The sequence below is a fragment of the Didymosphaeria variabile genome, assembly GCF_027946475.1.
Source record: "Didymosphaeria variabile strain IMI 356815 chromosome Unknown scaffold_2, whole genome shotgun sequence".
NCBI classification, from domain to species: Eukaryota; Fungi; Ascomycota; class Dothideomycetes; order Pleosporales; family Didymosphaeriaceae; genus Didymosphaeria; species Didymosphaeria variabile.
The window spans coordinates 4,403,148-4,425,698 of NW_026611621.1; the positions used below are offsets into that span (position 1 = coordinate 4,403,148).

General features: G+C 52.2%; 6 protein-coding genes across 6 annotated transcripts; 4 read left to right on the top strand and 2 right to left on the bottom strand.

Annotated features, from left to right (window-relative positions):
• Positions 1–7,844: 7,844 nt before the first annotated feature.
• On the top strand, positions 7,845–8,685 carry N0V89_003175 (uncharacterized protein; the record flags this gene model as incomplete). Its single annotated transcript, XM_056211977.1, has 2 exons — positions 7,845–7,848; positions 7,910–8,685. 2 exons carry the CDS (start codon positions 7,845–7,847, stop codon positions 8,683–8,685), a joined length of 780 nt encoding a protein of 259 aa, XP_056075450.1.
• Positions 8,686–9,394: 709 nt separating this feature from the next.
• On the top strand, positions 9,395–12,473 carry N0V89_003176 (uncharacterized protein; the record flags this gene model as incomplete). The annotated part of the gene is made up of 3 exons (XM_056211978.1): positions 9,395–9,487; positions 9,539–10,093; positions 10,143–12,473. The coding sequence occupies 3 exons, from the start codon at positions 9,395–9,397 to the stop codon at positions 12,471–12,473; spliced, it is 2,979 nt and encodes a 992-aa protein (XP_056075451.1).
• A 175-nt stretch (positions 12,474–12,648) lies between these two features.
• On the bottom strand, positions 12,649–15,160 carry OPT7_2 (OPT super; the record flags this gene model as incomplete). The annotated part of the gene is made up of 3 exons (XM_056211979.1): positions 12,649–13,976; positions 14,036–14,561; positions 14,615–15,160. The coding sequence occupies 3 exons, from the start codon at positions 15,158–15,160 to the stop codon at positions 12,649–12,651; spliced, it is 2,400 nt and encodes a 799-aa protein (XP_056075452.1).
• A 959-nt stretch (positions 15,161–16,119) lies between these two features.
• N0V89_003178 (uncharacterized protein) lies at positions 16,120–17,172 on the top strand (the record flags this gene model as incomplete). The annotated part of the gene is made up of 2 exons (XM_056211980.1): positions 16,120–16,645; positions 16,709–17,172. 2 exons carry the CDS (start codon positions 16,120–16,122, stop codon positions 17,170–17,172), a joined length of 990 nt encoding a protein of 329 aa, XP_056075453.1.
• Positions 17,173–17,778: 606 nt separating this feature from the next.
• N0V89_003179 (uncharacterized protein) lies at positions 17,779–21,033 on the bottom strand (the record flags this gene model as incomplete). The annotated part of the gene is made up of 3 exons (XM_056211981.1): positions 17,779–18,242; positions 18,338–20,440; positions 20,544–21,033. 3 exons carry the CDS (start codon positions 21,031–21,033, stop codon positions 17,779–17,781), a joined length of 3,057 nt encoding a protein of 1,018 aa, XP_056075454.1.
• A 424-nt stretch (positions 21,034–21,457) lies between these two features.
• On the top strand, positions 21,458–22,468 carry N0V89_003180 (uncharacterized protein; the record flags this gene model as incomplete). The annotated part of the gene is made up of 1 exon (XM_056211982.1): positions 21,458–22,468. One exon carries the CDS (start codon positions 21,458–21,460, stop codon positions 22,466–22,468), a length of 1,011 nt encoding a protein of 336 aa, XP_056075455.1.
• Between the last annotated feature and the right edge of the window lie 83 nt (positions 22,469–22,551).

Consider the following 22,551-nt stretch of genomic DNA (forward strand, 5'->3'; position numbering starts at 1 on the left):
AGCCCATTGCCACGCCCCAGCAATCCTCACGATAGCACTGCTTCGAGTCCTTCCTGCTGTGCAAGGTGAGATGCTTCGGCTTAACAGTCTGTCTCACCGCCATATTGACTTGCAGCAAATCGACCGGCGGGGTTCGCTCGCCTTTCCCACGCTTGTCATGTACGCGATTGTTTGCGAACCGTGCAACATCTTGTCAAGCTGCGCACGGGCTTGGCTATCCCTGCTTGGAGATCCTTACCCTGTCGTGGCGTCGGTAGCCGAATACGGTCTCACCACCACCACGATTCTCATCAGTCTGCTACCGCACGTTACACGACCGCTGCTCTACCGTGCTCCGGCGCTGGTCCATATGGTGCCTAGCTATCGTTTTCTGTCGCTTGCATCGGACTCTATCTGCTCTCTACATTGCGCTGAGTCTTCTCGGAGAAACATGACTGGCACTACAGATCCCAATTCAAGCGCATGTGCCGGACCAAGGATTTCAATAGCTCCTTCGCCGACGTACAAGCATGCGTTCACTGAGCGACCGACGGAGTCAACACTGTTCTCATCTTTGAAGACATTGTTCTGGCACATATCTCTCCTCAGAAGCGTTTAGACTCTACCTCCCACAAACTCAGGTGACCCCTGTGTTGGCGGAAGGCGTTCCGTACCAGCTGGCAGGTGCCGCCCTAGGCACTAGCCCTATATAGAGGCTCCGCCGAGCCTGACCAATTCATCACTCTTACACTCAACTTCATGTTTTCCTGTACGTTTTTGGCCTACCACTTCAACAGGTTATGAGCCCGGCGCTCCGCTGCCTATATTGAGCATTACTTTACGCTCTGCTCAGCTGCACGTCTGCGCGTCCGCAGGCATCGCTACGCTTACCGCCACTGGCGATTCTACTGCATTGCGTCGCTGCACTTAGCTGCCCAATCGATACCTGCAGCACACCCTAGCTGCAGATTAATTACTACACAACACACCTGCTACGATAGCGGCCAGAATGCGCAGTTTGAGGCTCACGCTCCAAAAGAGCTTTTTGATAACGTCTATTGCCACCACTATTGTTAAGGACCTTATCGACGCCTACCCGATTGATTCGAGTCACACGCTGACCCTAACGCACACTTACAATGTCAATATTCTCGTTCAAGCTCGATCCTGCATCGCTGCTAAAGCTTTCCGCCCGTGGCGACAACTTTACAGAATACCGTTTAGCATGGACAATCGCTTTCCGATACGCTGGCCTATGGCCAGTTATCTTAAAGAAGAAGCCGCGGCCTATATTAGCTGCGAACGCAGACGCGGCAACACTAACCGCTTACACTGAGGCAATTGATGCATGGGACGCTGATAACACTAAAGCTCTCGTTATAATACTCTTATTAGTTCACAACGACTTAACGCAACAAGTCGCTGACTGTGAGATATCACCAGCGGCATGGGATTACCTAACTAGTCGCTTTAACCGCGATACTGGTCAATCGTCGATCCTACTATTTCGCAGCCTCACAAACCTGCGATATCGCGATAGTGACGACCTTCGCCTCTACCTTAACAAATTTCACTAGCGCTAGACCCGTATATCCAAGCGCTCTACGTCGTTAACCTAGCCTGTGGCTGTCGCTATAAGAGCCATGTTCAACAATAACAATGTTAAGGGTTTATTCTTCTTAGCGACATTGCCTAACACGATAGACAACGTTATCGACAACCTAGCTACCCGCCAGCTTACTGCTTTTCAAGACATTAAGCCCAAGATACTCAACATTAGTGAAAAGTATTTGTTGGATACCACTAACTCCTTAACTGCGTATGCAGCGCGCCAAACCGCAGTGCGATCACGCCAGACCGCGCGGTCTGGCGAAAAATCCTTTTTACCTACTGCCGCCAACGCGAATGAGTGCACCTGGTGTCGAAAACACAACTTAACATTCATTGGCCACGTCTATAGTAACTGTAACGAGCTTCGCCGACATAAGGAGTAATAGAAGAAAGTTCCACTAAAGGATAAGAAAGTCGCTGGTAGGCAGCGCAGCAAGCGACAGAAGGGCAACTCTGCCAAAGTCGTTAACAGCGAGTTAGATAATAATGACGACAACTTAATTACTAAGGTAAATGGGTTCGTCGCTAGCGTTATTGATTTGGGCACACCGCCATCAACGCCCTCGCCAGGAATCAACGCCAACAGGAAACGCGCCCGCGAACATATAAGTGCCCACGCTGTCTCTCTTCATCAACTAAACGCAGTAGCCGCTTCCAACCCAACCGCTTTATGGCTATTTGATACCGGCGCTTCGCGCCACATAACTGGCTGTATCAATAACTTCACGTCGCTCTTACTAGGGCACGGGATAATCACGATAGCTGGTGGCATCAAACTACCCATCGAAGGCGTGGGAACGATACGCCTACGCTGTTAACTCCCTAACAGATCAACAAGCATCGCCAAACTAACCAATGCCCTCTACTCCAGTAAGCTTCATCGTACCCGCCTGTTCTCATAGGCGTACGTCCGAAATCGCTACAAACTCACCGCCGTCAAGAACGATTTATATCTTACACGGCAAGGGAAAACTGCTTTGTGGGCACGCCACCTCAACAGAACGATATAGATTCAGATAGACAACTCACCAAGTCACTCAAAATCAACCCTGGCGATCAAGGACGTTAAGCACGCTCACGCTTACTTCAGTTCCTTCGACGAGTTTTACCACGCAGTTAGACACCGTCTAATCAATAACCCGGAACGCGTCTATCGCGATGGCCACCTAGTGCCAGCAACACCCAAAGGTTTCGAGTGTAAGACCTGTACTATGTCCAAATCAAAACATCGCCGCCCCACACACAATGCAGCGATGCGCCTACGATCAACAAAACCACTCAAAGTCATACATTCAAATCTGTCAGGCAAGTTCTCACGAAAGAGTCTCAATGGTTCACGCTACTATATCTCGTTTGTTAATGACTGCACGCGCTTTGCCTGGGTCAAGTTCCTCAAGAAGAAAGCCAATGCCGCCCAAGCTATCATTAACTTTGTGGAGTTCGCCACCAAGCAGTTCAATCAAACAATCAAACATGTCAACGCTGGTGCTGTGTTGCGCCGCTTTAAGTCAGATAATGGCGGCGAATACCTTACCTCTACAGTCCAAAAGTACTTTTCGCGAAATGGAATCGAACACCACACTGTGCCACCTTACGCTCATAAGCTCAACGGTATCGCTAAGCGATTCAATCAAACAGTGACGCAGATCGCTCGCTCCATAATTAATAGTGATTCAACGCTGTTCCTCTGGCCTAAGGCTATTACAACAGCCTACTTCCTTATCAACCTCACGCCGCACGCCTCTGACAAACTACGCCGCACGCCCCATGAGCGACTATTCAATCGCAAGCCGGCGATCAAGTATCTTCGACCTTTTGGAATTAAGGCGTACGTTCACATTCCTAAGGAAGCGCGAGATCCAGACTCGAAACTGCTACATCGCGCAGAACAGGGTATATTTGTTGGCTATAGGCGCGACACTAAGGTCGCCCACGTCTATATACCCAACCGACATGTTATCGTCGAATCACGCGACGTCCAGTTCCAATCATTCACAACGTGAAAGTCGCCACAGTATTTCACCGCCACTTCTGAGGACGGCAGCGAACCAGACCGCGCAGTTCAACCAATGGCTCCAAACGAGCAATTCAATATTCGCCACATCAAACATGACCTGGCGAACATGGAGGACCCGGAAACTCCTTTTGAGATGCCACCTTCGCCACCACGAAGGACAGTGTCGAACATGCCACCACCGCCTGTGACTGGGTCTTCGACACCCGGCCCATCGCACGGCGGTGACACTCATCAAGGACGCCGACGCGCCGCTGCTACTCACTCACGCGACCCGCCAGGATCTTCGCGTTCAACGCCTACGTCTGATACCTCGGCGACAACAACTCGCTCGGGCCGCACAGTTGTTCCGTCACTCAAGGCACGAGAGTCGTCGCGACACAATGCCAACGCCGCAACGAGCGACTCGGTCTCTGACGTGTTGACAATAACAGAAATCTACGCTTACGCCGCCATCGCCACTGGCGAGAACCTCCCGCGCACACACGCTGAAGCCATGAGCGACGCCAACGCCCCGCTATGGCGATCACCTATCGCCCACGAAATCTGCGCGCACGAGACCAATAGCACGTATGATATCATACGCACAGAAGACCTGCCGCTGGGTACCAGACCTATCGGCACACGTTAGGTATTTGACGTAAAGAAGAACGAGCAAGGCGATATTATCAAGCGCAAGGCGCGACTTGTGGCGTAAGGTTTCTCACAACAACCTGGGATTGATTATAACAACACCTATTCTCCCGTTATACGTTACAATAGCCTGCGACTCATTGTCTGGCTGTCAATCCACAAGAGCTGGGGACTTCGACAGATGGACTTCGACGCAGCGTACCTTAATGGGACACTTAAGCATACTATATATGCACGCTGTCCGCCAGGCATTGGCAAGCCTGGCGATTTATTACGACTCCAAAAAGCACTTTACGGCCTCAAGCAATCAGGTCGCGAGTGGTATAACGTTCTTCGCGAATGGCTCCGCCAACAAGGCCTCGTTGCGTCGTCATTTAACCCTTGTGTCTTTATCAGCAAGGACCTTGTTGTCGGCGTGTACGTTAACGACGTCCTCATGGCTGGCGACCCCCATGCAATCACTACATTTATGGCTGCAGCTGGCCAGCGATTCCGCATAAAGGATCTTGGGCGCCCCAAGTTGTTGCTGGGCCTAGAGTTCGACTATAATGACGACGACGGTCACCAAATTTACCTCTATCAGCGCACCTACATCAATGCCGTACTGCGCCGCTACAGCATAGACAAGTGTAACACCTACAAGACCCCGCTGGATCCTAACCACTTTCCGCCTCGCTTTGAAGGGCCCGTCGACGAGGATCGCCAACGATATCACTAATCAATTATTGGATCTGTCAACTTTCTCGCTATTGTTTCACGACCTGATCTTTCGTACACCGTCAGCATGTTGGGTTCATACAATGCGAACCCGTCTAACCAACACGTGTCACTCGCTACCCAGGTGCTGCGCTACATGAAAGGCACTGTAGATTTCAAGCTGGCTGTCCGCCAAACTGCGCAGTCTGAGGCCATCATGTATACAGATGCCTCGTTCGGTTCTGACCCAGACAACGCAAAGTCATTCTCAGGGTACATACTGAGACTCAGCGGCTCTACCATTACTTGGTCATCAAAACGACAAGCCTGCGTCGCGAAATCAACAATGGAGGCAGAATATATGGCCGCATCATACGCTGCTGCTCACCTGGTGTGGTCCAAGCTGGCGATCACGGAGCTTACAGGCAGCGGCAATCGCCACCACTATCGCTACAGACTCTTAGTCGACAACCAGGCTGCGTTGTCGCTCATTCAAGACTCCAAGATCAGTGCCCGGTCAAAGCACATTAACGTCCACTATCACTTTGTACGCCACAGGTATGCTGGCAGCGAGTTCATGATCGAACATGTCGCCTCCAAAGACAATCTTGCCGATATCTGTACTAAGGCGTTGCCGTTACCGCTACTCACGGACCTAAAGTCACGAATCGCCAATAGCGATTGATGTCGACAATCAATCAATCGATCAAATCAATCGATCAATCGTCCAATCGATCAATCAATCACAATTGATCAATCACCTCACAGGTCACTCACTAATATCGATCATTGCTCGATTAGACGCTATCTAAACCGCGCATTTTGACCGCTCGCTCACTGATCAATTACTCCCAAAAGCACTTTTCCAACCAGTCCGCCGATCAGCGGTTCTTATGGTAATTATGGTGTTAATCAAGGACCATGGTGGACCTACGGATTGCATGCTTATGCCTATGTACTTAATCTACATTCACGCTGACACCGCCAGCTGGGAGGACTGTTGGCGGAAGGCGTTCCGTACCAGCTGGCAGGTGCCGCCCTAGGCACTAGCCCTATATAGAGGCTCCGCCGAGCCTGACCAATTCATCACTCTTACACTCAACTTCATGTTTTCCTGTACGTTTTTGGCCTACCACTTCAACACCCTGCTAACACCGCCCCCACTCTGCTGATTTCCTCAGTCTCACCGAACTTTACGGCTTGTTCTCAACATGGTCTATCCAGCCTCATCTTCATCACCGCCAACTATCCGAGTTCCCGCGCGGCTAACTAACTGAACTGGGGCCACTCCGCACTGACCTTCCAACCCAACGCCAAGAACCCCGCGATATGCTGCGTTGGCATCGTTGGGCGCGTAGGGAAACCCCATGCTGACATCATTGTACAGACGTAGACCCACTCATACCCTCAGATCTCACATCCAAACGTTCCTTGGTACCGTACAAAGCATGAAAGGCCCACTTGGCGCAAAACAATACCACCAATGTCTACCTATCTCCTGACAGCTGCCAATACAAGAAACTTGCTTTCGGGGATGAGCACGCGGATTCGGCGCGGCTCGGCGGTATACGATCCTGAGCAAGAGCCGCATACTCGGCAGTGGTGAGAGCAGCATCCGAACCACTCAGCCTCACGTCGGTGTCGTGATATCTCTGACCGCTTAGTGACAGGCATGCACCGCCGGCACTGGGTAAAAGATAAGCGCCTCAGACACATCACTTGACAGCACAAATCTTTCTTTGCACGGAGGAGAATCGGTCCTTTGGAGATCTTTCGCGGATCCTCACCTCAAAGGCACGAATGAAGCGTGACAGGTTTCACGTTTGAGAACTCCACCGCTTCTCCTGAAAGCCGAAGATCCTGCGTCAATGGCATTGCTCCAAGTGGCCTATCTCGTAATTGATGCGGCTCCGGCATTGCAATGGCATCAATGTCTGAAGCAACTTCATAGGTACAGCAGCGCCCCTAGGCACGAATACATCGAGTTACCTCTTCCCTGTCGTCGCTTGAATGGCCATATCTTCGCGCACTCTTGGAGTTGCTGCGGACAGCATCGCAGAAATTCCTTCTCAATTGAGAGGCTCTGTAGGTGCGCTTACTCTAGACTTCAAGCAGCTCTAATATCATGACTTTTCCACGGTTCAACTCCAGGTATCAACCCCGGGAATTAACTCCAGGAACCCGCTCCATGAATGATGCTGGCCAAAAGTTGAACCAGCACTGAAGCTGTCCCAATCTCAAGTCTGCAGTACGGGGCTACTACTGGCGCAGGTTGGTTGACTGACTGACCAGTTTTTTCCTACCTCAGCACGAGTCTTTTTTATGGAACAATGAGATCGTAGACCTTTTAATACACTCGCTGAGCTAAAATTAAGGAATTCACCAATCACTTTAAGCGTATCTTCACCTGGACCTGCTTTCCTACTTGTTACCTTTTCCTAATCGGATCGCTTCCTAGTGGCTCAGCCCGTAATTGAGAAAATCTACGGTATTTTTTTCACCTCGACCGTTTGCACCACACCCCGTATATAACTCTGCCCCACCAACGAATGCTCAAGGATAGCATCGGCTAAGTACCGAGCTAACGCTAACCCCTTTGGCTACACCGCATCGACGGCTGTAAGTTTTATTCCACTTTTCTGTTTGCCAAGCAGAATTCGCCCGAAGGAATTGGTGTTTGAGGCTACTGACGTGCCGCCGGCTCGTCCGGCGTGAGACCAAACGCACGGTACCCCTCCAGTTCAACAGCGTCTGAAGGAACGTATACCACGAAATATGTCACGAGTCAACGGTCACGACGAGGTATGTGTATCATTCAGTTCGTTTCAGGTAACTAGCTGATTTGGAGTGTCATAGCCGTACTGGCTCGGTCGAGCGACTGATGAGCAGCAGCGTTTGATTAAGCAGCATCATGTGTGGACGAAGTAAGTTGTCACAGTCTGAATCTTAAAGAGAAAGGTGGAAGAAGCTGACCAGGTTTTAGAGCGATCGGATATCTTCTCCACCCCTCCATTGCCGCGGTCCTACCAGAGAACGCGCGGATAGCCGACGTTGGCACGGGCACTGGAATCTGGATGAGCGAACTCGCTAAAGTTTCCCCATCAACATATACATTCAATGGCTACGATATCTCCTCAGACCAGTTTCTACCAGCTGAATCTCTTCCTTCCAACGTCACGCTTGAGTTCGGCGACTTCAAGAAGCCGATCCCGGATGAACTGAGGGGAAAGTTCGACCTTGTGAACATTCGACTAATCATCATTTCCATGGGCGTGGGCGTGTGGGAACCTACTTTACAGAACATCCTCCCGCTACTCAAGCCCGGTGGTGCTATCCAGTGGACGGAAGGCAACTTCCTCGAGGCCAGGGGTTTCCGGGGGCAGTCACCCAAGTCGACGCCAGGACACTTTCTCACCAGGGCGCAGAATCAGTTTAATGGTACGCTTGTCAAGCGCTTTCAATGGTGCTTTCCACCAGATTGGCAGAAGATGTACGCAGATGCGGGGTTGGTCAACATCGAAGAGGACGTGCTAAGCACCGACCGAAATCCCGAGCAGCGGCCTGATTTCACCGAAATTGGCATTGGTGCAGTGCATCATGGGCTAGGGAATCTGGCGAGGATAAAGGAAGACGGATACTGGAATGAGCAAGAGGTGCAGGAGTCGAAGCAGAAGGCGCTCGAGGACAGGGCGTCTGGAGCTTACCTGCGCTGGGACTTGCACGTTACGATTGGGTTCACCAAGGATGAATGAGCATTTTCCCGACAGTCAGGCCGAAGCTTGGAGAAGCAGAGCCGTTGAGCTAACCGCACGTAGGGGCCGTTGAAAGATAGGGAAGATATCTATCTAGCCTAACATCCTACAGTAGCAGACACCTGTAATCTCCGCACCTGCATCCAAACGTGCAACTACCGTACCTCAACCATGGCTGACTTTATACCCCGTCTTCCGACCATTCTCCCGCGTTTCCAAACATGTTAAAAAACATGAAGATCTGATTGGCTTGGACCCTGCCTCGTGTGAAAATCCTGCTTCCTCGCGACTCGTGCCTGCTAAGCACACGCGACCCAGCAAACCGGTGCACACCCCGGCGTCAATCGTGAACCATACTTTCTTTACATCCAGACTGTCAGCTCGCGATTGTGAAACAGTCGTTCAGTTGCGACAGCTGCGGCATCTTGATAAAACCCACCGAGGCCGCGTTATCGATTGCAACGCTGGTGGGGCTCCGGACACTAGGATGACGTCGCGTGGCGGCGATCGATCAGAACGATCGCTCTGTGTGGGCTCCCAACATACGCGGGTTCGAAGAGATATGGGGACCTGGAGGTCTGGATCATTGTTCGAGACTGCAGTTGACGCGTGTTTCTATTTTTGACTCTTTTTCCATCCCATCTTATCGTGATACTTGCTCGCGTGCTTTTCTTTCTACTCCTTCGCTTTTTCCACTGTCGATGCGAATATGAGCGCCTACACCCGGCAGTCGCCGAGAGACTCTGGCTCCGACAGTACTGACCAATTCCTGAATCTGATCGCGGATCCGTTCCAAGCAGAGGTGTCTTCCCTTCTCTTCAATTGCATGTCCATCATTTGCTAATTTTCAAAGGTTCAAACAAACTCCATCTACGCCGCTATCGTGTATGCCTTCGCCGTCTCTGGCGGCCTCTTCCTCCTCTTCTGCATACTTCGTCCTCGCAACTCGCGCGTCTACGCCCCGCGCGCCAAACACGCAGACGAGAAACATGCCCCGCGACAACTAGACCGCAAGCCTTTGGGCTGGATCGCAGCGATACGAGATGTCAAGGAGCAAGAGCTGGTAGAAAAAATCGGCCTCGATGCCGTCGTCTTCCTGCGGTTTCTGCGGATGCTGCGGAACATCTTCCTCGTGCTCAGCATATTCGGATGCGGGATCTTGATACCGGTAAACGTGGTGGGAGGGAGCGCCTTTTACGAGCAATGGGACGACATCGCGACGCTGATGAAGTTCACACCGCAGTATATCTTTGGGCCGAAGTTCTGGGCTTTTGTGATTTGCTCGTACTTGTTCCAGGGGACAGTGTGTGGGTTCCTGTGGTGGAATTACAGGGCTGTGTATAGGTTGAAAAGGGCGTATTTTGAAAGTGCGGATTATAAGTCGAGTCTGCATTCGAGGACGCTTTTGGTGAGATAGGACGTATCGCTGGATCGAATTAGTACTGACGGTGCTTCAGCTGACTCATATTCCTGAGTCGTCGAGGACGGATGCTGGAATTGCTGAGCTCGTGGAAACGGTCATGCCGACCCAGGCACTACCGAGGACTGCAATTGGTCGCAATGTCAAAGACCTTCCGAAGCTGATCGAAGCACATGATGAATCTGTTCGAGAGCTAGAGGCTGTTCTCGCCAAATACCTGGGCAACCCGGAAAAGCTACCGGAGAAGCGTCCGATGTGCAAAACGGAGAAAGATGACAGGTCAACTTACGGCAAAAAGAAGGTCGACGCTATAGATTACCTAACGGACCGTATCGCTAGGCTCGAAGTACAGATCAAAGAGGTGCGCGAGAGCGTCGACAAGAGGAACCCCACACCTTATGGTTTCGCCAGCTATCCACACATTGAAGACGCCCATTCAGTCGCCTATGCATCGCGAAAGAAGGGCCCCAAAGGTTGCGATGTCTACTTAGCACCAAAGCCCCACGATCTTCTCTGGCAGAATCTCCCCATGAGCAGGGCTACCCGACGAGTTCGCATGTTCTGGGACGGTCTATGGATGGTCCTCTTCACTGCTGCTTACATTGTTCCTAACATCCTCACCTCAGTCTTCCTCTCGGATTTCTCTCATTTAGGATTAGTTTGGCCTTCGTTCCAAACCAACTTACAGGCTCATCCTACCGGTTGGGGTATTGCTCAGGGTATTCTTGCCCCTGCTGTACAAACTTTGATCTACATGGGCATTCCGGTCCTGTTCCGCCGTCTGTACACTCACTCAGGAGACGTCTCTAAAACGTCTAGGGAGCGTCACGTCACAGCCCGTCTGTACGCTTTCTTCGTCTTCAACAACCTTGTCGTTTTCTCGATCTTCGGATCAGCGTGGCGCTTCGTTGCTTCCGTCATCGCCGCACAGGATCAAGGAGTGTGGGATGCTATTCGTTCAGCGCACGTTTTCTCGAAAGTCATGACCGGACTGTGCAACATGTCTACCTTCTGGCTGACCTGGCAAATGCAAAAGAATCTCTCTGCGGCTACGGATCTTGCGCAGGCATGGCCTCTGGTATGGAGCTATATTCAGCGCAAGCTCTTTTCGCCTACACCTCGCCAGCTCATTGAACTCAGCGCACCTCAACCCTTTCTGTACGCCGAGTACTACAACAGTTATCTGCAGGTCGCAGTAGTCGGCCTCACATTTGGCACGTTACAACCGATCATCCTTCCCATCACAGCGTTCTACCTAGTCATCGAGTGTTGGTTCAAGAAATATATGGTCCAATACGTGCTCATCACGAAGACCGAGTCCGGCGGCCGTTTCTGGCGCCTCCTCGTCAACAGAATGCTCTTCAGCGTCGCTCTCGGCAACGCCGTCATCGCCCTTGTCGTCGGCGCCCAAGGTGTAGGCAGCATAAACTCCGTGCGGAATGGCAACATGCTATATGCCATGATTCCGCTGCCCCTCCTTCTCCTCGCCTTCAAGTGGTACTGCAAGCGCGCCTTCGACGACAAACTCATCTACTACTCCACTTCGCCCTTCTCCGACGCCGAAGACACCGCCTCGCCGGACGGAAAGAAACCGAAACGCAACGACCGCGTCGCCGTGCGCTTCGGCCACCCAGCACTGTACAAAAAACTCATCACGCCCATGGTGCACGCCAAATCGCAGCACCTCCTCAAAGAACTGTACGGCCACCGCGCCTCCCTCGGCGACAGAAACATCTTCGAAGCGCCGCACCGCCGCTCCACAGACCGCGCTATGCCCACCACCCCCTACGGCTACAGCGACGTCTTCATGGCAGAAATGGACCCCCACGACCCCGGAAAATCCGTCCCCATCGCTCAGGACCTCCCCGGCGTGGAGCTCGTCGCGGAGGAAGATCTCGACTTCGAGAACTTCAAGAAGAGGGCGGAGTTCAGGGAGGAGTTTGGCGGCGATGGCGAGTTGTATGGTAGACCTGAGGATATGGTCAGTCGGCCGGGGACGCCGAGTACGTTTGCGACGTTGAATAATAGCGGGTTTTTTACGCCGGTGAAGGTCGGGGGTGAGGTGTCGTCGATAGGGGCGTCGAGTACGACGAAGAGAGGGAGTGACGAGGACCAAGAGCGGGAACACGAGCAGGGTATGTCGTACGAGCCGGGGTACCAGCGGACGCCGCTGCGCGACCATTTCGAGGAGGTGCATGTTAGCATCCCTGCCACGCCGCTGGATGCGGAGGAGGTGCTACAGGCGGGGAGAGTTGTGAGGCAGGATAGCCATGGGAGGTTGCTGCAGGATGAGGACGATGGAGAGGACGAGTACTTTGCGCGGACGTTTGGAAACGAAGATACGAGTTATGAACGGTTTAGACGGTAGGGAAAGATAAGGGGGTTGGGCTGTAGATTGCGTGTATCATAGATGGCGTTGTGAGCGATGCATTGGCATCGTGCAAAAGTGAGTGGCTGAGCTGAAATACAGGTCTCTTCGTATACGAAATGTTGCATGTTCATACGCAAGTTTTGTGTGTTGTTGTATGCTGCATTCCCGTTGCCTAAGTGTCCAGTGCAAAACACCTCTCCGCATTATCCTCATTATTCCCCCACCAAGCCGGCATCTGAATCTGCCTCCCACTCCCAAAGAACAGGAAAATAAGCAGCATATTAAAATTAAACGCCGCATCGAACGCCGCAGCGACGATGTAATTATATCTCTTCCAGATCTTAAAATGGTGGCGGAAGATCCAGTACATGGCGACGAAGCCGCCGAGCCACGCGCTGAAGTACCCCGTGCTCAAGTTACCGTAGAACACCGTGACCCCCGAGAAGAAGATCGTCGTGTTCCAGAGATGGAATTTGAGCTTTGATTTGGGGAACGAGCGGTAGAGGGCGTACACGACGAGTGGGGCTGCGGCGCCGACGAGGAAGCCGTAGGGGAGGGCTTTTAGCTCGGCGGCGCCGAACATGCGCTTTGGGCCGATGACGGCGTACTGAACGCCGATTGTATTCGAACTCACAAGACTTTGGCCGGTCCACTGGTGGAGAGGGTCTGTTTTTGCGCCGGAGAGGTAGTCGAACTTTGTGTTGAGGACCCAGCGGATTACACCGTAGTTGATGGGTATGCCTAGGATGCTTCCGAAGACCTGGCTGAAGAAGACGGTGCGGGGTGGTATGTGCATGTAGTGACCTATGCGTTGGTCTTGGAGCATGTATTGTGCGCGATACCATGCATCGCCTGCTATGGCGCCGTAGACTGAAGGCCCGCAAGGATGGTGGTGGGCGGCTCCGGCGGCGGTGTGGACCATGTAGCCGTATATGAGCTCATTGAAGTCACCGATTGCGACTTGGTAGTTTGAGATGGCGTAGAGGTACCCGAGAGGGACGACAACAACGAAGCCAGTCGCGACACCAACGATCACCGTCCACCAAGGGATGAAGAGCTGGCCAGAGCCTATGATCGCAAGCAAGATGACGAATCCAGCGAGGAATAATGTCACGAACCACCACCCAGGGACTTCTTTGTACGAACGCTGAAGGACATTCAGACGATCAGTGTACTGGTGATGAATATTGGGTTCCTCGGCGCCAGCAGAAGCTTGCTGCTTTCTGGCTTCGCTACGAGCTTTCCGTGCAGCCATGTTCTTTCCAAATGTTGCTAAGATGGCAGGACCTCCGAAAGTAGCCAGCCAAACAAAGGCCGAAGGTAACTTGGCGTAGTTGAAGAACGTGGCCCACGCGAATTGCAGTCCCATGTATGCCGGACCGTACTCCTTCCAGGCAGTCTCGTTCAGACTGAAGTCGCTGTTGACAATCTTGGCCGTTGGATATTTCGTTCCGTTGGCCAAAAGCAACGAGTTGGACATCAAGCCGTGTTTGTAAGAGCCTAATAAAGAGTCAATCGCACTGTAAGAGAAATGGTTGTGCCTATAATGCAGAACCCACCTAAATTGCCCCACTTAGCCGCTGGAAGCAGAATCCAACAATTGAATGCAAAGGCAAGGAACAGCACGGTCTGTGTCCAAAACGGCGTAATCAAGATCGATGTGCCATTCCAATTGATGTTTGACCAATCGAGACTCAGGTTCATGAAGCCCATGCCTCCAAGGCCAGAACCAATGAAGTTCGCAACTGGATTCTTTGGTGCTACCCAACACAAGAAAGCAAGCGAAGAAGTCATTGGAAAGACGTATTCCGGCAAAAACTGCCAGAGCGTCATACCAACAAGGCACAGGAAGAATATGTGCATCTGTCGTTTAGCCAGTGGGCTGTTGCGATCCTGCTTGCGGAAGGTCTCGAACAGAGTCGTCTGCATGAGCGCCTGGGGCCACACATACTCAGGCTCCCACAACAGCAGCGAACGAGCGATCGCAGCGATAGCGTAGCCAACCCAGACAATGGCTAACATGAAGAAGATGGCCACGGCAGGGTTGATCCTGGTGTCGTACCACAATTCAGCCATGGAGATTGGCTTCCGAAGGGTTAGCACGTGGCCCCAAGCACTTTTCGACAAAGGAAGCTTACCGTATAGCCCAGATTGTAGGTCGCACCCGATGCCGCAGTCAGAGTAACTAGAACATGCTCCTTGATGCTCCATGGTGCCGGATTCAGGTTGAAACCGTAGCCGAAAGGTAGGTTGATTTGCCAGGCTGGCAAGACTTTTGCGAGACCATGACCGACATAGTGACAGGCGATCTGCACGAAAAATACGGAGTACGGGGCTTGAGTTGTACGGTAATGGCTCATCTGCGACAGGAAGGCGCCAGGAACGATGAACAAAATGCAAAGAACGAAGTAGCGGAAGGTGATAGTCGGGAGTGTGGGATCATCTTCCAGAGAGACAGTCTGGCGCACAATGAGTGGCAGCTGTGCGATTTCAGGGTCATCGTGGGCTTCTTCTTCGACAATTGCAGTGTCATCAACTGCGTCGAGTCCCAATGGTGATTGGGCTTCTGAGGTGTCAACGTGGACACCCTTGTCGGTTGCCGAAGATACGGGGTGGCTTGAGGCTGGGCTAAGCTCAGCACTTGCGGTCTTGGCCGCCGCCTTGTCAGCGTTAAGGTCGGTCATGGTGGCCGGCTTGTCGTCCTTCCATCTTTCACGACTTCACGATCCTTAAAACACTACATTCCCAAAGATTCGATCAATTGCGCCATTCGAGCTTGCATGGTGTTATCGCGATAGCTAGCCTGCACGGGCAACCGTTACGTGTTCGCTTGCTCGGTCACCCAACGGCAGCGCCGATTATCTACCAAAGCCTGGTCTTTTTCTCCACTGAAAGCCGCTAGCTCGATGTCTAATGAAAACTTGCAATTCTCTGCAACGCAATGTTACACTCTGGAAATCGCGCGATGTAGCACGGGTACAGAAGCGCTTGGAGGGAAGGATGGATTCCTGAGAGACCAGCCTCGTGCCTCAGGTGGCACTTGGGCAAGCGGATTCCACGTGATGCGATATATACATGTATCCAGACAGCGTGAGTGCACCTTCTGTTGCCCACACCAGGCAGCAAATACCAGGCAGTTCGTATTAGACGGTAAAATCGGACATGATACTAAATACAGCTTATCTCGCGATCAAGTCAGTCACTGATTGGGCGTTTCGACGATCAAAGATAACCATGCCATGGCTCTGGCGCACTCGAACACCTCTTCTTGCGCGATATTCATAGCTACCCTTCTCTAACATCAGTGAGAGAGGAATTCACACTGTAGAAGTAAGTACATGACAGTGCTGCACAATTGAATTCCTTGCTAGACAAGTCGGAGTTGCTGCCACACACCTCCGCGTGGGGACCCGGCCGGAGGCTGATCACGTATTCAATCGGCCGATAGAACATGTCTCAAAGACATCCAAAAGCACAAATATTATAGAGGAGCTCAATCATATGCCTTTCCCTTCCTTCCACAATTCAATTTTCGCTGCTTCACACTCACACCAGCCATGGCGACCACAACAGCAACCACTCGCTCCCCCTCCACTCCTTCCCCCCCTACTAAGGACCTCCCAACGACAATGCACGCATGGCAATGGACAACCTGCAACACAACCCTCGAATCAGCCCTAACCCTCAACACCACCGCCCCCTCCCCTTCCGCCCTCTCGCCCCAGGAGAAGCCTTAATCCGCGTCCACGCCGCCTCCCTCAACCCCGTAGACTACAAGCTCGCCGAAGTCCCCCTAATCGGCCGCCTCGCCATCCCCAAACCCGCAACTCCAGGCCTCGACTTCGCCGGCGTCGTCGCCAGACCCGGTCCCAACTCAGCCTTGAAAGCAGGCCAGCGTGTCTTCGGCAAATTGGAACCTAAACAGCAGTACGGCACGCTGGGCGAGTATATCATCGGCTCGGCTGCTGGGACTGTACCTTTGCCTGATGGCGTGTCGTTTGAGGAGGGTGCGACGCTGGGGGTGTGCGGGTTGGTTACGTATCAGTGTCTTGTCAAGAACGTGAAGAGGGGCGATAGGGTGCTGGTGAATGGTGGGAGTGGGGGTACGGGGACGTTTGCGGTGCAGATTGCGAAGGCGTTGGGGTGTGAGGTTGTTACGACGTGTTCTAGTAAGCTCCGTTCCCATCCCCAGATCTAGGAGGTAGGAGAGGACCATGCTAATCGGTGTGTAGGCGCGAATGTGCAGCTGTGCAAGGATCTGGGCGCGGACGAGGTCATTGATTACCGCACACAGAGCGTAACAAGCGTATTAGAGAACGGCGAGAAGAAGTTTGATTTCGTGCTCGACAACGTTGGTGAGCCGGCTGCGTTGTATTGGAAAGCACCGAGTTTCACGAAGCCCGGTGCGAGGTACGTACAGATTGGATCACAGGTCAGCCTGGGGTTCATATACGACCTTGCGTTCAGGTTCGTTGTGCCTACGTGGCTCGGAGGTGGACAAAGACCGTTCTCGTTCGCTTTTGCATCGACGAATTTCGACGACTATCAGGGTTTGGCGGATTTGCTGGTGAAGGGACAGGTTAAGCCGGTCATCGATGAGGTGTTTGAATTGGAGAATGCGCCGAAGGCATACAGGAAGCTGAGAACAGGGCGGGCAAGGGGCAAAATTGTGGTAAGAGTTGTGAATGAGTCCTGAAAAAAGAGAATAGCCGAGTTCACGAAGTAACGAGAGCATTGGGACGTGTGTACATATTAAACGGGCTCGAAAAACGTCGCGTTCAGCCAGCAAGAATCGAATAAAAACCAGCCCAAGCTATCTCCTATGTGCGAGCGCCTCGATCAAGGCTTTGTATATAAGGCACAACTATTTTGATATGTAAAACCACAGTATCTCTCTCTTTATGTAAAGTGAAATATTCCTCTCAAAGCGGAAGAGAAACACTTTCTCAAACAGGTAAATAGTCGAAATTGTCGGTATGTGAGACCTGTTCCTCGAATTTAATACCTGTATCACAAATTCCACAGTTTCCATCTCTACACCCATCGATCTGCCGCACACGATTGCAGAAGCCACTTCGAAGAAACTTTCTCTTTCCGCACTTACCAACACAAGACGAGCCGAATGTAGATAAGTGACCTCGTGTATCGTTTTTGTTTCTGACCTGACTACCCAGCCTGTACACGGTAAATCTAGTCGGATCTCGAACAACGAAATGCAAATGTGGTATCACCAACGCCTTCCCCTCAACGTTCTGCCATACCAAAACCAGGTCGAAATATCAACAGTGAGCCCATGTCTCTCCTAGAAGCTCACCCATTCCATCCAGCTCTCTAGAAACCTCATCCTTCCCTCCCTCGTTGCACGCTCAAACTCGTCGAAGCTGACCTTCCCACTGCCCTTCCTTTCACCATCGCGTCGGTCTACGCTCTCTAGCTTAGCCAAAGCCACAATTTGCAAGTGCATGTTCGCGCTGTCGTCGTTGGCGGCCGCAAGTATGGCTCGATGGAATGTACCTTCCTGCTGTGGGGCACAGGGGTCGAAAGCCGGGTGTTGGCTTAAGAGGCGGGTTTCATCGGCAAGGGTATCATTTTCGAAAGAGAGGATATGCATGATCGGGTGAGGAAGAGGCTCTGGAAGGGGGATTGGGCGTGAGAGGGTAATGCCGTACTCGTCGAGGGCGTAGGGTGCAGTGCCGACTTCTGTGGCTGGCTTTTTGTCCGAGAGGTTGATTCTGGACTTAGGATGAGGGACAACGAAGAGTGGGCCTGTATGAGGGGTCAATTTAAAGCTTGGAATGAAGTGAAAACCATCGGCCATTGAGAGGAGAGGCGGAATAGGTTGTTAGGGTAAAGCAACTTACCAAACGGACGGTCAAGCGAGGCAAGCATATCGTCTACCGTTGTATCGGCAGCGTCCTTGATCGTTGATACCATGTCGCTCAGCGAATTTGGACGAAATTGTGGAAAGGTCTGGTCCCGTTCAATCATCGCAGGCACACTCTTGCGATGCTCGATTATAGGCGACGCAGGTTTCGAAACCGACATCCAACCCTGTCTTATGGCCAGCTCCTCAATCGTCTTCTTGAGCTCGTGTTCCAACTGGGCTCTGTACAACATCGCGACCCACAATTTGGACTCTTCTGGCTGCCGCTCTTGAGCTAAAGGCTCTATACTGCTCTCCGCGGCCCTGAACAGGTCACCGACCATAGCTGCAACTTCTGCTTGTTTGAGAGGAGCATTGGCTGCGAACAAGCTGAAGTCTTGTTGACAGAAAGCCTTCAGGACGCAATTGGCGTATGTGAAGACACCTAAAATGGCGATCCGCTTGAGTAGGTCTCCGTCGTTATTGAACCTTTCCAGCATCGCGTCAATGTCGGTGACAAAGCGCCGTCGCTCATCCCGGTAGGCGTATGCGTCCATTGCGGCGTCTTCCCCTTCTTTGAACAAGGGATCAAGGAGCTCATTGAAAGCCTGCTGGGTAATCTGGTAAAGCACTTCTTTGCCAAGATCTTTCTCTGGCTCGGGTATCTCATAGCCACCCCAACGTTCGCCTACCGGTCGTGAGGAGGTTGAGGCATTGGAGCGGGTTTCCACGTCCACGTCATCCTGGAATCGAACTTTGGAAGAGGATCGAGACCATCTTGGACGTTCTGATTCCGGAGTTGGAGGCTCATACTCTTCGTTTTCCACCGCGTCCTCATCCTGGAACCCGTTAGGCTGATGATCAGATGAAGGTGTGGATGGACTGTCAGCAGCCCCTTGTGGTCGGTTGAAACCTTCTTCTTCGTCGGTATAGAACTGTCTTCGGGCCCATCTGTCTTGAAGGGTATCGTTTACGACAACGTGTGAGTCCTCAAGCCCGTCTTCACCGTTTGCGCGAGGGTTCGTGCTTGCAATGACAGTTTCTCGATCCAACGTGTCCGGCCGATTCTCAATTATGGGTGCAGTATCGATCTCATCATCCGATGGCTTTGTCCGCAGCAGCCAGTTGGGCTCTCCTGGCTCGATAGCGCCCTGTGTAAACGCGGATCCCAAGGGTTGGGCAGATTGTATCACTTCCAAAGCGCCACGAACGGACATCTCTTCAGCAGATTCTGCGAGGTAATTCCTTGTGGCTTCTCTTTCGATCGCATAATGAGCCCTAAACACTCGTAGCACATCCTTTCTCGATATGTACCCATCACCGTCAATATCGTATCCATTGAAGACGATTCTCAGCTTGATGTGCACGTCGGTCGCATGCAAGCCATCAATTCCTTTGACGAACTCCTCAAAGCCGATCAAGGTATTGTGATCGGTATCGAAGTACGAAAACACACGATCGTAGATGAGATTTGGTGCCGACTTGAAGGTCGAATAACGTGGTATGAAGGCGTGATTGAAAGCGCGTCGGTCGAGTGCCCAGCCAAGACCGTTAGGGTCTGCCGTCCACGAAGTCGTGGCAAGGCATGTGAATTGATCCCACAGCGCTTCGATCTCCTCTGCCTCCATTCGAGTGTCGCTGACTAGGCGCCTCTTCAGCTTGGCATCAATCGATGGGCTCATCATGTGCGGTCGTCCTGGATAGAGGGGCTCTTGCTTGGTAATGCTGAGGTTTGGTGCTGGTACCCTGATCTTGTAGAATATGTGCGTTTTGACGTGGGAGTTCGTCGCTTCGCAATCAGAACACAAATCGAAATCGGCACAATTTGCGCAATGCCACCTGATGCCACGGATAGGCTTACTGTCACAGCCATTACAGGTAATGCCACGGTGAACGACGCCCTCATGCCGGGCACGATCCTCTGCTATATGATACAAGGTCCGTTGAAGCGTCTGGCCTTCAGCATCACCTACAATGTCCTCTTCCCAATCGCCAGCCTCAGTAGGCGGTATAGTTTCGAGATCGTCCACGGGTTGCCCTTGAGCGTTGAGGATTGAGGTTCTGTTACGGAGTCTTTGAAATGCGTGGTCCATTCCCTGCCCTGTGAAGATGTCAGCATATAGCTAAGGTTAAACTTTGATTGCTTCCGGCCGCTATCTGGTCTAATTCGGGATAGCACCTGGTATCTGGGAATCTTGACTTACAGGTCGACTGCTCATTTGTTATGCTCACGATGGCCTCAAGCTCCGCAGTCGGAAGTTCTGAGAGCGGACGTCCTTGGGCCAGCTCCTCAAGAAAGCGATCCACGTAATAGTCGTAGGCCTCGTCAATGCGACTCTCGATGAGCTCGTCGGTGGCATTTGGATCGAGCTCGCGTCCAAGCGCTAGCAGAGAATCATGATCCATATTATTCCCCGGGCCCGGTCTGATAATCTGTCCAAAGAAGTCGAACTCGCCCAGGGCAGTAGTCTCAGCCAGGAGCTGTTCGACGACACGAGACGGATGCTGCGATGGCGCACGATTGCGAGGACGGGTACGAGTGTTCGGCCTGCGGACTGCATTGCTTCGGTGAAGGCCCTCGGATGGGGTATCGCTGAAGCTGGTGTATAGAAGCCATGTCGCATATGCGGCCGCCGCGCCAGTGAGTACGAGGACTGCGGGTCGATATCGAGAGACGGATGAGGGCGTCGGCATGACAAGCCGCTGACCCTTTATCGCCTATACCGTTCCAGTAGAGGGTACAAAGGATTCGGGCGGAGCTATCGCACGGTGATCGGCAGGTATAATACAGGTAGTGTACAGCGGTGGACGGTGAAGCCTAGAGCTGTTTGCGCGCAGCGACAGGAGGTAATGACGCTGGCGGTTGACGAGTTCAAACAGAGCGAGGAGCTCGTGATAGGATGCCTACTTTACAGGCATCGTCATCGCCAGCGAGGAGAGCAGGCGCGAACGAGCTGTTTGTGAATGTATTGTCGCGGCTTCCCCGAAGGTTGCAGCCTCGGCCACTAAGCGCTTAGTCAGCCAAATCCCTGTCGTCAACCTCCCAATGTAGACTCTGCATCCGTTGCAGTCACAACGTTCACTAACTAGTTTCGAGAATCGTGCACCCCCAATTATCATGTCAGACTACGACAATCACATCGTCTGCATCGGCGCCGTGTACATTGACACTATCCTCACCGTCCCTCATTTTCCCATTGAAGACGAGAAACTCCGCGCAAAGAAGCTCATCAAGCGCCGCGGAGGCAACCCAGCTAACACACTCGAAGTCCTCCAACAGCTGAACTCACATGCAGGTGGTCAGAACGCAGAATTTAACAAACTGCATTTATGCTCTGTGCTTCCGGCTAAGGAATCTGCCGCGAAACACTTCATTCAGCAGAGTTTGCCAGGCGTAGATATCGATGGGTCGGCTGTGTTTAGGGAAGGTGAGAAGGAGGCGGCGAGCAGCTATATCATTCAAAACGAGCAGACTCTGAGTAGGACTATCGTTAGTATCAACCAATTGTCGGAGATGACCGCGGAAGAGTTTGGCGAGAAAGTACTCCAGATGGCGAGGAACCAAGCGGGGCTGAAGTGGGAGGAGCCGTGGTTTCATTTCGAGGGAAGAATACCGGAATTCACGGCACAGTGCATGAGGTTTCTGCGAAAGGAGTTTCCCGAGTGTAGGATTAGTGTGGAATGTGAGAATCCGGAACGGACGGGGATGGGCGAGGTTGCGAGGATGGCGGATGTAGTGTTTTATTCGAAGCTCTGGGCCACGAAATGGGGGTTCGAGGATGCTAGGAGCTTTTTGCAAGCACAATTGAAGGATGCAAGAGATGGAGCTGTATTATGCTGCACATGGGGCGCTGAAGGAGCGGCTGCGGTTGAGAAATTTGGGGTGAATATCCGGTGGGCGGAAGTGAAGGGTTGGCAGCAAAAGCGAGAAAAGCAGCGCCAGGTGGTTGATACAATTGGAGCTGGTGACACCTTCATTGCTGGCATGCTTTATGCTCTCAATGATATGCATGACGGTTGGGATCTGCAGTTGCAAATCAGTTTCGCAAATGAACTTGCTGGACGTAAAGTTCGGCAGGAAGGCTTCGGAGACTTGGGACGGCAGATGATGACAAGATTCAAGTCTTGATATATCGTAGACTCCGAGACAGTTGCTGGTTCACTTTCGATTGCTGGATTCACCGACTGCCGTGGATTTTCGCAAGATACCCT